The sequence below is a fragment of the Carlito syrichta genome, unplaced genomic scaffold, assembly GCF_000164805.1.
Source record: "Carlito syrichta isolate Samal-C Ts95f unplaced genomic scaffold, Tarsius_syrichta-2.0.1 Scaffold300909, whole genome shotgun sequence".
NCBI lineage: Eukaryota > Metazoa > Chordata > Mammalia > Primates > Tarsiidae > Carlito > Carlito syrichta.
Genome location: NW_007245005.1, coordinates 168961 through 181689, shown reverse-complemented (window position 1 = coordinate 181689; position 12729 = coordinate 168961). Strand labels below are relative to the sequence as shown.

Sequence of the window (12729 nt, the reverse complement as noted above, 5' to 3'; positions counted from 1 at the left end):
AGGCTGCCACCACCAGGAGTGAGATCCTTGCTTTTATGGCAATATTTAAAATCTATCATTTTCTGAGAAAACTACAAACACACATGACTTAAAGTATCAGTATAGGAAACACTAGCAAGGATAGACTACCTCAATTTTTATTTACTGCTTTCTCACATCTGTCTTTCATTGATTCGTTGACTCACTGGCAAATTCATTCATTTGACATTTACGTATAGTATATGGTGCACCATCTTTGCCTTAGAACAGCTCCACATTTTTAGCAGAAGACAGATGCACACATAATTATAAAGTGACCTGATATTGAGAAAGTGTTGGCTAGGGCTAGCTAGCTTGTGGTTTGCTTTATTGCTGTGTTGATCAGTTTGACCTTGAGTACCTGGCTTTTAAGGGCTAAACCAGTTTACAGGCAGCTCAACCCACATTCCCATGATCTTTCTTAAACTCTTCCTTCCTTTTTTCCTAGGACAACTGCCAGCTCCTCTTCAACCCCCGCCAGTTTGACTATGACAAAGATGAGGTTGGGGACCGTTGCGACAACTGCCCTTATGTTCACAACCCTGCACAGATTGACACCGACAACAATGGGGAGGGAGATGCCTGCTCCGTGGACATCGATGGGGATGGTCAGTTCTACTCGCTTCAGTGGGTGCTTGTCCAGGCTCACCGGGAGAAGTCCGGGCAAGCTCCGTATCTTATTCTGGATTTATGATAGGCTCCATTTCATCTTTATATGAGGATGAGATTAAATGATTCAAAAAGCTGGTAACATGTTACCACGCTGATTGCCAAGGCTGTGACATGTGTCACCTTGCTGATTGCTAAGGTTGTAACATCTGTCACCTTGCTGCTTTCTAGGGTAGTGACATCTGTCACTTTGCTGATTGCCAAGGCTGTGACATCTGTCACCTCACTGATTGCCAAGGCTGTGAAATCTGTCACTTCACTGATTGCTAGGGATGTGACATCTGTACTTCACTGATCACCAAGGCTGTGACATCTGTCACTTTACTGATTGCCAAGGCCGTGACATCCCTCACCTTGCTGATCCCAGGCCTGTGCCATCTGTCACTTTGCTGATTGCCAGGACTGTGACATCTGTCACCTCACTAATCACCAATGATGTGCCATCTGTCACCTTGTTAGTTACCAGGGCTGTGCCATCTGTCACCTTGCTAGTTACCAGGGCTGTGACATCTGTCACCTTGCTGGTTGCCAAAGTTGTGACATCTGTCACCTCGCTGATCACCAAGCCTGTGCCATCTATCACCATGCTGATCACCAAGGCTGTGACATCTGTCACCTGCTGATCACCAAGACTTTGGCATCTGTCACCTTGCTGATTGCCAGGGCAGTGACATCTGTCACCTTGCTAATTGCCAAAGCTGTGGTGTCTATCACCTTGCTGATCACCAAGGCTGTGACATCTGTCACCCCACTGCCTGCCAGAGCTGACTTGCTGCTCTGGCTGCTGGGTGGTGTCCTCTTCCTCCCTCCCGGTTCCTCATGCATCCCTTCTGAAGCTGTGAGCTCAGTGGAAGAGGAGGACCTTCCCTGGTGGAGGAGGACGGCCCTCTGGTCAAGGGGGTACGGGTGCTGTGCTCCCTGCTGACCTCCAGCAAGTCTCAGAATCCCTTGGTAGGAAGATGCAGGGGAGTGGGGCTTTGAGACTCCAGACACATCCAGAGGAGGCACTGCTTGTTGTTGTCTGCCTTGCTTAAAAAAACAACAAATCCAGCAAAAACAAATCAAGCTGGTCCCAGAGGGGCCCTTCCTTGGCCTTGTCTTTTCCTGTGGGTTGGGGTCTCCATCCTCAGGTCCACTCTTTAGGAAATTACTGGTCTAACATTCTCCCTTCCCGAGCCCCAGCCTGCAGTCCTGTGCCCTTAGGCCTCTCTGTGACATCTTCTCTAATGTTCACCCTTCTCTCAGCTTTTCCAGGAAACCAGGCCTGTCTCCCCCACAGACTGTGCTTCTGAGAGCCATGATTCTCTGTGTGTCTACCCCAGGAAGTCTGCTTCTGCATTCTTACTTCTAAACACTCATGGGAAACCTCATCCCACAGACTCCCAGCTACCCCAGTCTGTTGGGACGATGTGGGCCTATTGTGGTCATGCCTGACACCACTGCAGGCTGACACTTTACCCTGAGGTCCCGTTGGCCTAAGTGAATGAGTCCCACAACCGTCATACTCAGTCATGCCTTGTCAGGGTGTAAGGAAGTCTGGCGAGCATTTCTGTGGCCCCAGAGCCATCTCTGGGCGAGGGCATGCCCACACTTGGGGTAAGCGCACATCCATGCTCATGTTAATGGCATGTCCATCCTTGGGGCTTGAGACAAGCACTTGTCCATGCTTGAGGCAAGCACACATCCATGCCTATGCTCCACCTCAGCCCCCACCTGTGTGCATGCAACCTCCTTCCTCAGCCCTGCGTCAGCCTTCCCCTCTGATTCTCTCTCCTGCAACTCTGTCTCATGGTGAGTTCCTGTATATTTTCAGGCAACTTCTGCCTCCACGGTGTCCCCCGGATAGATCAGGGTCTAGCTGCCCACTCGAGGCTTAGTGACCATAGGAGGCACCTCACGCTCCTGGTGATGGGGCATTTGTGGCCTGCTGACTCCCACATCATAGGTCTGGGCCCTTTGCTTTTAGGGAGTCTGAACCCTCTTCCTCCTCAGGCACCCCCAGCCCAGGCAGGGTGAGCTTCTCAGCCCAGTTCTGGCTCCTCTTGAGGCCTCCCTGACTTGTGATGCCTTGCTTTCTCATTTGTATCTGTTACTGGTGCTGTTTTTTAGTCCACTGCTAATTCCTATTTTTCACAGTTCCAATATCAGTGAAATTCACGGTCTACTTTCAGGTATCTTGAAATAAGGTATTGCATCTGGAAACCCTGTCATCTCTGCCGTTGTTACTTTCCTACTGCTGCATGGATGTCCATTCCCAGGATCTCAATGCACGTTTTCCAAGTGAATGTTAGAGGGGATAAGTGATCACTAAACTTGGAAATGTGCTGTGGCCATGTGCTTGCTCCTCCTCGTGTGGTGTTGCCCAGAAATCTCCACGAGCTGGCTCTTTTGTCATCTGAGGGGTTTTCATTTTAATGAGATGTACACCATAATTTCTTTCATAAATCTAATAGTCTTTCCATTTTACCAGATTCCTGGGTCTCTTATTATTGTTATTGAGTAAAGTCTGGCTGTAAGTGATTTAATGTGATAGGAAAAGCAGTGAGCTTTTTAATACACTCAGCATCTTCTATTCTTTCTCTGTGAACACCAACAGATGTTTTCAATGAACGAGACAATTGTCCCTACGTCTACAACACTGACCAGAGGGACACTGACGGCGACGGTGTGGGAGACCACTGCGACAACTGCCCCTTGGTGCACAATCCTGACCAGGTGAGGGCATGCCATGAGCAGGTGGGTCTGAGGTCCTTTCAGGGGCCCACTTGGGTGGGGATACTTCATGGACAGATGGGCCTGAGGAACTCTCAGGGACCCCTTTGTTGGAGACATGTGGGCAGACAGTCTCAGGTCCTCAGCTGCACACACACGCACCTTTGATGTTTCCGTCAGCTCTCAAATCCAGGTATGAACCCATGTCTCAGATGTGTGATGCCTCCATCTCACCATCTGTGTCTCTGCTGTGGCCCTCTCCATGTTTCCCTGAGACAAACACAGGATTTGGCTTCTGGTCCAGGTTTGATTCTGGGCGAGACAGGGAGGACAGAATATATTGAAGTAACCCAGGAATATATCCAGCAAATATTGTGAAAAGACATTTAATTATGTGGGAGCTAATTGTTTTCTAGTGAAGAGATGAAGGTCTTCCCTGGGTACAGTGGATCCCTGCAGTCCAGAATAGAGAGTTCCCTGGACCATGTTCCTGAACTCCAGTCCTGGTCCTGCTGTAGGTAGGGGAGTGGCCTCAGGCAGGCAGGTCCCTCTCCGTGGCCCCAGCCACTTCTGCTGTAGGATGAGAAAGTTGACTTTCCACCTCACGTTCTGTGTGTCTTCTCTGCCTCCTCACATCGCTGACCCTGTGCTGTTTCCTCACGTCCGATCTCCCAGACTGATGTGGACAATGACTTGGTCGGAGACCAGTGTGACAACAACGAGGATATTGATGAAGACGGCCACCAGAACAACCAGGACAACTGCCCCTACATCTCCAATGCCAACCAGGCTGACCACGACAATGACGGCAAGGGTGACGCCTGTGACGCTGATGATGACAATGACGGCATCCCCGACGACAGGGACAACTGCCGGCTGGTTTTCAACCCAGACCAGGAGGACTCCGATGGTAGGTGATGCCTCTTTCACATGCATGTGGGAGCTGTGTGAGAGTCCCGTGGGGCAGAGCACACACATTTGGACGTCATCTCAAGGCTCCTGGTGGGAGAAGTGCAGGTCCTTTGGACATTCACGGTGCTGGGCCTGTGGAATACGCATTTCCTTCTGCCTGCCCTGCTTGGTTTGGGTGGCTGTGGCTCTGAGGTCATCCACACGTGGTTGGCCTGAGTGTAGGTCTGGGGTGAGGAGAAGCCTTGGCATCTCTGTGGCTTTTAAAACTTTGATGATCAATTACAGAGAGATGCTGGCTATAAACACTGGACAAATCAGGGATTCAGTGTATGAGGCCAGCAGGGGATGGAGGATTTGTTTCTTAAGGGCAAAGCAAACAAAAATGGCCAAAGCGTGAAGTGTTCGGGAGGAAGCTGCTTTGCCCAGTGACTGGCTTGGACTGCAGCCCAGTAGGGTCTGGGATGCAAACCCACAGATGGCTGAAGTCCCCTGTGCCAGCATCTCCAAATGATGAGAAGGAGCACAGCTGAGCCATGGCTCCCCACGCAGGCTGAGACGGTGTCTATGGGGTGGGTCCTGGCAGGTAGGTGCTCTCAGCAAGACATGTATCCTCAGCAAGTGAGGACAAGGAGCCAACATGACTCAGAAGCACTTGGGGGGCACTGGGATGGGAGGCAGCTCCTGGGAACCCCTGAGCAGCACCAAGCAATCCTGGGAGCAAACGGGAGGCTTAGTCTGATGGAAGAACAGGGGTGTAGCCCCCTAATTCCTCCGTGGGGGGCAGGCCGGTGGACGGGGGTTGCTGACACACAAAAGAATGTGTTCACATTTTAAAACATCTTTATATGACTATGTGCCAGCCACACAGTAGCTGGAGTGTGTTATCACAAAAAACTAGCCTAGAGAATGGGGATGGGACAGGATATTCAAAGTATTTGATCCAACTCCATATCTATTTCTCCTTCTATAACAGTAGGCAGTAAAATAAACTAACACAGACATTGTCTTCTGCCTGTCATCTCTGTCACTAGCACAGTAGATTGGACAGGCTGGGCACCTGTGATGAGCATATGGTCACCTCCCTGTCTGCACTAGGGATGCACACACCCCCTCCCCTGACCACTCTCCACCCTCCATAACCTCTTGGAAATGTCAGACAAGAAGCCTCCAGATGACGGAAGTCCATGACTCCCTAGGGAAAATCACTTAGTGTGAGAGTTCTTCTTTAAATGCCAAACAGATTTCGAAAGGCAAAGATGATTAAGACAAGTAATGATAGAAGTTCAGAAAACTATTTTTAAAAAGTTGGAAATTCGTCTTGCTATTCATGCCCCAGCTCTGAGCTCAGAACCACGTGAGAAAAGACTCTTGTGGAATTTTTTCTCTCCTCTCCTTGGCTGCAATGTCTATCACAAGAATGTTGTGAAAAGAGCATTCAATGTTGTGAAGATGGCAGAGTGTAAACCAAAACCCCCCACAAGGCACTTCATCGTGGATATGCATGCCCTCTGCAGACAGAAAAGCAAACGCAGCCACATGCTGCTTCTCTGTTTTCATGCTTGTTCTTTGTGAACAGGTGATGGGAGGGGTGATATTTGCAAAGATGATTTTGACAATGACAACGTCCCGGATATTGATGATGTGTGCCCTGAAAACAATGCTATCAGCGAGACCGACTTCAGGAACTTCCAGATGGTCCCCTTGGACCCCAAAGGGACCACCCAAATCGATCCCAACTGGGTCATTCGCCACCAAGGCAAGGAGTTGGTGCAGACGGCCAACTCGGATCCTGGCATCGCTGTAGGTGAGCCTCCTAGACGCCCTGTGATGCCAGCATTCTGGGGGTGGGGGCAACGCCCACAGAGGATATAGCTCTCTCTTTATGACCTGGTAGATGGGGTGCAGGGTGGTCTTTTTGGATGCCCCCGTCTGTCTGCTTAAATCATCTTGATGGGTACACTTGGGGAAGCAAGAATCTGTCCCTCAAAGTCATTGAAATGTCAGTAAACAATTTGTATGGTTTTGGTCTATAAAGTACTGCATGCACCATACGATAAAAACTCTGTCATAATGCTCTCAGTTGGATCTAAAAATATCCCTTAAATTCATCAATCTCATGGTGAAGAACCTAGTGGAAGGAAGAGGAGGGAGGGGAGGGAGGGGAGGGCCCACCCTCCATATGTGCTGTCCAGTGTTGTGGGGCCAAGCTGGAGTTCTTTTCGAGCATGTTTCTAATGCAGCCTTCCGACTCTGTGCAGGTTTTGACGAGTTCGGGTCTGTGGACTTCAGTGGCACGTTTTATGTCAACACTGACCGGGATGATGACTATGCAGGCTTTGTCTTTGGCTACCAGTCGAGCAGCCGCTTCTACGTGGTGATGTGGAAGCAGGTCACTCAGACCTACTGGGAAGACCAGCCCACTCGGGCTTATGGCTACTCGGGTGTGTCCCTCAAGGTGGTGAATTCCACCACGGGCACTGGTGAGCACCTGCGGAATGCGCTGTGGCACACTGGAAACACGCAGGGGCAGGTGAGGACATGTTGGGGACACGGCTCCATGGTCACCGAGTCACATTCTGGTGTTCTTTGTGCTCTGGTGTTTCAGGAGGACAGGCCTAGCCACCCCAAAGATGCCCCACTTTTGTTTTTATTAATTTTAGCTCAAGTCACCATCATTTGAATAATCTTATATTGACTAATGACACCAGGCCAGATACTTTTATAAACTCCATTGTTAAACCTTTTGCAAATTAAATATATATTTACCCTCTTTTAGAGATAGGGAGAATGGAGTATCAAAAAGTTTTGCCCAAAGTCCCACCCAAATCAAGGAAGCAGAAGATTCAGAAATGAACACAGGAGTCTCTGGGTCAGGAGCCTGTGCTCGTAGAACTGAACTGCACTGCTCCCATTCAAGGAATTTGATTCACACTGGAGATTGGCACTACAGACGTGTGAGAGGGAGAGGCAGCAACACGAGCCTTAAGGGCTAATTTGCGAAGTCGTGCTTTTGTTTCCCACTTTGTGTTATGGAACTGAGATCCCAAGGCCAATGGCACTCAAGGGTGGTGCTTTTTCACAGGTGCGGACCTTGTGGCATGACCCCAAGAACGTGGGTTGGAAGGACTACACGGCCTATCGGTGGCACCTGACTCACAGGCCCAAGACGGGTTACATCAGGTGAGGCTGCCAGGGGCACATCTTCCAGGGGACTTCCCGTTAGATGCAGCCTGAACATTGATTGGAAATAAGCCCAAGGGAATTCTATTTTTTCCCATGGGTTCTCCAACTTTAAATGCCTTCTCTTTTTTCTACTATATATTACTTATCAAAAAAAAAACCCATTGAAAAGGAGAAAATAAAATTTGCCTTGTTTTTAAAATAACTTGGAGAATGATAGACATCTCCTCTCCTAATTAGTACCCAAGGCATGAGAGAGAAAGTGCAGTAAAAACAACTGTATCTTTGCAAAATTAGCATGTGCTTCACTTGGAGAACAGGTTCATGTCTAATTCTGACATTGTACATGGCTGAATTTAAAACACATATTTGAGTAAAACTTTCACACTATCAGTCAACAGCATTTTGTTCCCTTGGCTTAACAGTATTTGTAACTGATTTTGATTAAAACAGAATGTGGACAACTTAGGAATTAGGTTTGTTTTGTAAAGTTAGCAAGAACCAAGATCTGGCTGGAATTTTTCAGGTGCCGGGATTGTACATGTCCTTGACTTGAGGACGTAGATCTGGGTGGGTGAGGAGCAGGCTGGCTGCGTGGCTGCGATGTCTGTGTGGAGAATCCCATTAATTCATTTGTGATCCCTTTCCCACGTCGGGGGTTTTAGGCACCTAGCTCTTCTCAGGGCAGGGAGGGCAGAGCTGCCACTGCCCCCATGCAAATCTCATAGTGAGGGGAGCAGAGTTGTGAGCTCATGGTTGTAATGCAGTGTGGAGTGGGGAGAACCTGGCACTGGTTCCCAGGAAGTGGAAAGGTGGCCTGACTCCCCCAGAGGGTACACAGGAAACACCCCTCGTCCACCCCTCCCCTTGTGTTCTTTGGCTCTGAAGGTGGAGCCTACTCTAAAACCCTTGCCTGGGGACTGTAAGTGAACTCACCAGCTGTGGCAATGGTATGAGTTATGAGGAGGAAGGCGTGCTTCGGATTGGTGCTGCAGGACTGGTGCCAGAGCAGAGGGCCAGGGCCCCATGTCCACCACTGGGGATGGAGCCCACTGCCAGCCTCTGGTGAACGTGATCCCAGAGCTTATGTTCTCTCTCTTATTTATGTATTTATGATGTATTTGTCTTTATTTTTTCTATAACTATTTTTAGAGTTTTAGTGCATGAAGGAAAACAGGTCATGGCAGACTCAGGACCTATCTATGACCAAACCTACGCTGGTGGGCGACTGGGCCTGTTTGTTTTCTCTCAAGAAATGGTCTATTTCTCGGACCTCAAGTACGAATGCAGAGGTGAGTGAGAGGATTCCAGGACAGGGCTTATGGCAGGCAGAATGGGAAAAGAACACACATTTTACTTCCTTTGACAAAAGCCATGAATGAGGGCAATAAACCCAATGAGGAAACATAGAATAACACACATGAGGGCGTCTACTCATTCCAAGCAGAGGTTTGTTTGGTCAGATTAGGTTGCTATTTGTTTTAAATTGCACTTGGGTGCCTCTGGTAGGACACACACTTTCTGGTTATCCACAGGCTCTACCACAACCCATTTTACTATAGCCTAGAGTGTCCTAGGTTTTCTATTCCTTCTGGGCTCCTAAAGATATTTTAGATTGCTATCCTTACCAAAAATTGAAAAATGGAAGGAAGGAAGGAAGGAAGGAAGGAAGGAAGGAAGGAAGGAAGGAAGGAAAGTCTGTCTTTAGTTACCATCCCTTGAGATGGGCATGAAAATATCCCTCTTCTACAGATGAGGTAAGGAAAGTTCACAGATGCTTCTCAAAAATCACACATTGAAATATCACATGTGAAGAAAAGAGAAGAAAGAAAGACAAAAACTTTGATTTTCTGCTTGCTTCTGGTGAAGTTTTCTTTATGTTATGTTGCCTTTTGAGACATTTAATATATTAAATATATTCCTTCCATTTACCTTCCCATCTATCCATCTTTCCATTCACCCATCCATCTCATCCACCCATCCATTTATCCACCCATCCATCCATCTATCCATCCACCCACCCATCCATCCATCCACACACCCACCCATCCACCCATCCATCCATCTATCCATCCACCCACCATCCATTCATCCATCCACCCATCCATCCATCCACCCACCCACCCATCCATCCATTTACATACTCACCCACCCACCCATCCATTCATTTACATACTCACCCACCCTCTCATCCATAAATCCATTCATCCATCCATCCATCCATCCATCCATCCATCCATCCATCCATCCATCCATCCACACAGCCATCCTTCCATCCACCTATCCATTCACCCATCAGCCCATCCATCTGTCTGCCTGTCCATCCATCTATACATTCATTCATCCGTCTGTCTGTCCTTCCGTTTGATCATCCATCCAACCATCCATCCATTCAGCCTTCCCCCTATCCATCCATCCATCCATCCATCTGTCCATCTGTCCATTCATCCATCCATCCATCTGTCCATCCGTTCATCCATCCCTCCCTCCCTCCCTCCTTATCCATCCATCCATTCACCCATTCATCCTTCCATCCACCTATCCATCCATCCATTCATCTACATATCTATCCTTCCATCCACCTATTCATCCATCCATCCATCCATCCACCCACCCACCCATCCACCTATTCACCCACCTACCTATCCATCCATCCATCCATCCATTCATTCATCCACCCACCTATCTATCCATCTATCCATCCATCTATCCACCACCCACCTATCCACTCTCCTACCCACCCACGCATCTATCCATCCATCTGTCCATCCACCCACCTATTCATCCATCTGTTTATCCATCATCCATTCATCCACCTATCTATTCATTTATCTACCCATCCATCCACCTGTCCATTCATTCACCTATCCATCCATCCATCCACCAACTCACATCCATCCATCCACCCACACATTCACCCATCTATCCATCCATCCACCCATCCACCCACCCACCTACCCATCCACCCTCCCACCCATCCACCCACACACCCATTCATCAATACACTCACCCACCTGTCTAATCATCTACCCACCCACCTGTTCACCTATGCACCCATCCTCCATCTATCCACTCTGCCCATTCATTCAATCATCCATCCGTCCATCCATCCATCTATCAATGCATCTATCCACCATCCACCCATCCATCCATCCATCCATCCACCCCCCCACTCACCCACTCACCCATTCATCCATCCATCCATTACCCCACCCACCCACCCATTCATCCATCCATCCATTTACCCATCACTCATCCATCCATTCATCTATCTACTGATCCACCCATCCATCCACCTGTCCAGCCATACATCCACCTGTCCATTCATCCATTCACCCACCCACACACCTACCCATCCACCCACACATCCACCCATCTATCCATTCATCCATCTACCCACCCTTCTATCTATTTATCCATCCACCCATCCCTTCAATCTTCCACTCCATCCATACATTCATTCATCCACTCAAGCACCTGTCCATCCATCTACCCAGCCACCCATTCATCATTCACTCACCCATCTATCTCATTCACCCACCCACCTACACATCCATCCACTCATCCATCCATCTGTCCATCCATCCATCCATCCATCCACCCACCCACTATTCATCCATCCACCTATTCATCTATCCACCTATTCATCCATCCATCCATTCATCCATCCATCCCTACTGTAGATGTCATTTTAAACTAAAATAATGGGATTTTAAGTTACAGGTAAAACAAAACTTCTGATCCAGTCCTCCTAATTCTGTCTGTTGCCTTTCTTTAGATGTCTAAGTGAGATCTTCTGCATTACAACTATGCCTTGTACATGCTGTGGTCCTGAGACTTCTCAGTTCATCGTGGTCCTTGCAGCTTCTCTCTTCAGCAGCACCTCTTGTCCCTTGACCTTAACTCTCATGGTTCTTCACCTCCTGTCATCAACCCCAAACCCAAGTGCCTTCAGAGGAGAAATATCAATAGAATCCTAAGATGAACGTCTGACCTGCTAGAGGAACCAGTGTGATGATGTGTGAGACTTTCTGTGGAGGGAACATCAGGCATGACATCGCCTTGCTTTTTCTTGTTTGTTTAAAAAGAATGACGTTTACATATGAAATGTAATTACTTATTGTATTTATGTGTATATGGAGTTGAAGGGAATATTGTTCATAAGACATCATCATAAATTAAGCATGAAAAATATTGCTAAACTACTCCTGATGCTTAAAGTTGTCACTATTCTTGGATCAGAGCTGCCCAGCACTAATACACAAATCCCATTAGCTGGTTACAAAGCAGGGCCAACTCAAACGTGGAGTCATGCCGTGTGAGGAGGCAAGGAGATGCAGTCATGTGAGAGGGTGGCCCCCATCAAATGATGTAAGGCATCAGTCTACTTGTTGGAACAGGGAAAAAAATCATACAGAAAAGTGATAGCCTTTCCCCTGTTCTCCTCCTGTCCTGCAGCGATAGCCCTTCTATTCCAGGGAGAATCAGAGTTTTATCAAAGAACGAACATTTTTGCAAAATGGCTGTGATGTGGTTCCAGATGTGGATTTGACCACCCTTGTTTAAGGAAATTCCAACAGGGCAGAGTACTTTTGTGTCCCTTGGTTTCTGAGCTGCAGCGTAGAGAGAACTCCTGGCCAGCCATGCCTTTATTTTGCATCCTGATCCCCAGAATTTAGCTTGACCTTGTCTCTTAATCTCTGCTACTGGAGGATAGACAAGCAGACAGACAACTCAGATAATGCAACGTTGGTGTCTGTATCCTGTTCTTGGCTTTGGTAACTGTAGAAAGGTTGCTTTGATCGGATTGGATAATATATCTCATTAAGGTTCCAGTTATAAATGTTTTGTTAATATTTATTAAATGATCATAGAATGCAGCTCCATTCACCAATAACTTATTTTAAATATGCCAAGTAACACGTATGTTGTGTAATGTCTAGAAACAAACATGAGACAAGTATATAATAACATAAAGATACAGTTACAGCAAAAGACCTGCCTGGGAAATATGAAGCTTTTAATGTGTGGTTGTCTGGTGCAACATGCTGTAAAAAGTAATAGAGGCATAAATAATAATGAAGAATTTATAATGGAACCTTAATATATAGTGTTGTCAGTGATTTTAACTCAATATTTGTTAGTGTTATCTATCTGCTGTATGTAGAATTATCTTTATTTGAATGCTGAAGATGAATCGGCATTTAGTCTTGCTAGACACACCCAGTAATCAGTCAT

The 12729-nt window shown here is 47.5% G+C and overlaps 1 protein-coding gene across 1 annotated transcript in view; it reads left to right on the top strand.

Annotated features, from left to right (window-relative positions):
- Positions 1 to 11697, top strand: part of THBS2 (thrombospondin 2) — a 32160-nt gene extending 20463 nt beyond the window's left edge. The window contains exons 14-21 of the mRNA XM_021710742.1: positions 467 to 626; positions 3284 to 3402; positions 4075 to 4309; positions 5888 to 6115; positions 6570 to 6841; positions 7394 to 7491; positions 8644 to 8783; positions 11270 to 11697. Of these exons, the coding sequence (XP_021566417.1) occupies positions 467 to 626; positions 3284 to 3402; positions 4075 to 4309; positions 5888 to 6115; positions 6570 to 6841; positions 7394 to 7491; positions 8644 to 8783; positions 11270 to 11277 (1260 nt within the window). The 3' untranslated portion in view covers positions 11278 to 11697. The remainder of the gene's footprint in view (positions 1 to 466; positions 627 to 3283; positions 3403 to 4074; positions 4310 to 5887; positions 6116 to 6569; positions 6842 to 7393; positions 7492 to 8643; positions 8784 to 11269) is intronic.
- Positions 11698 to 12729: the final 1032 nt, after the last annotated feature.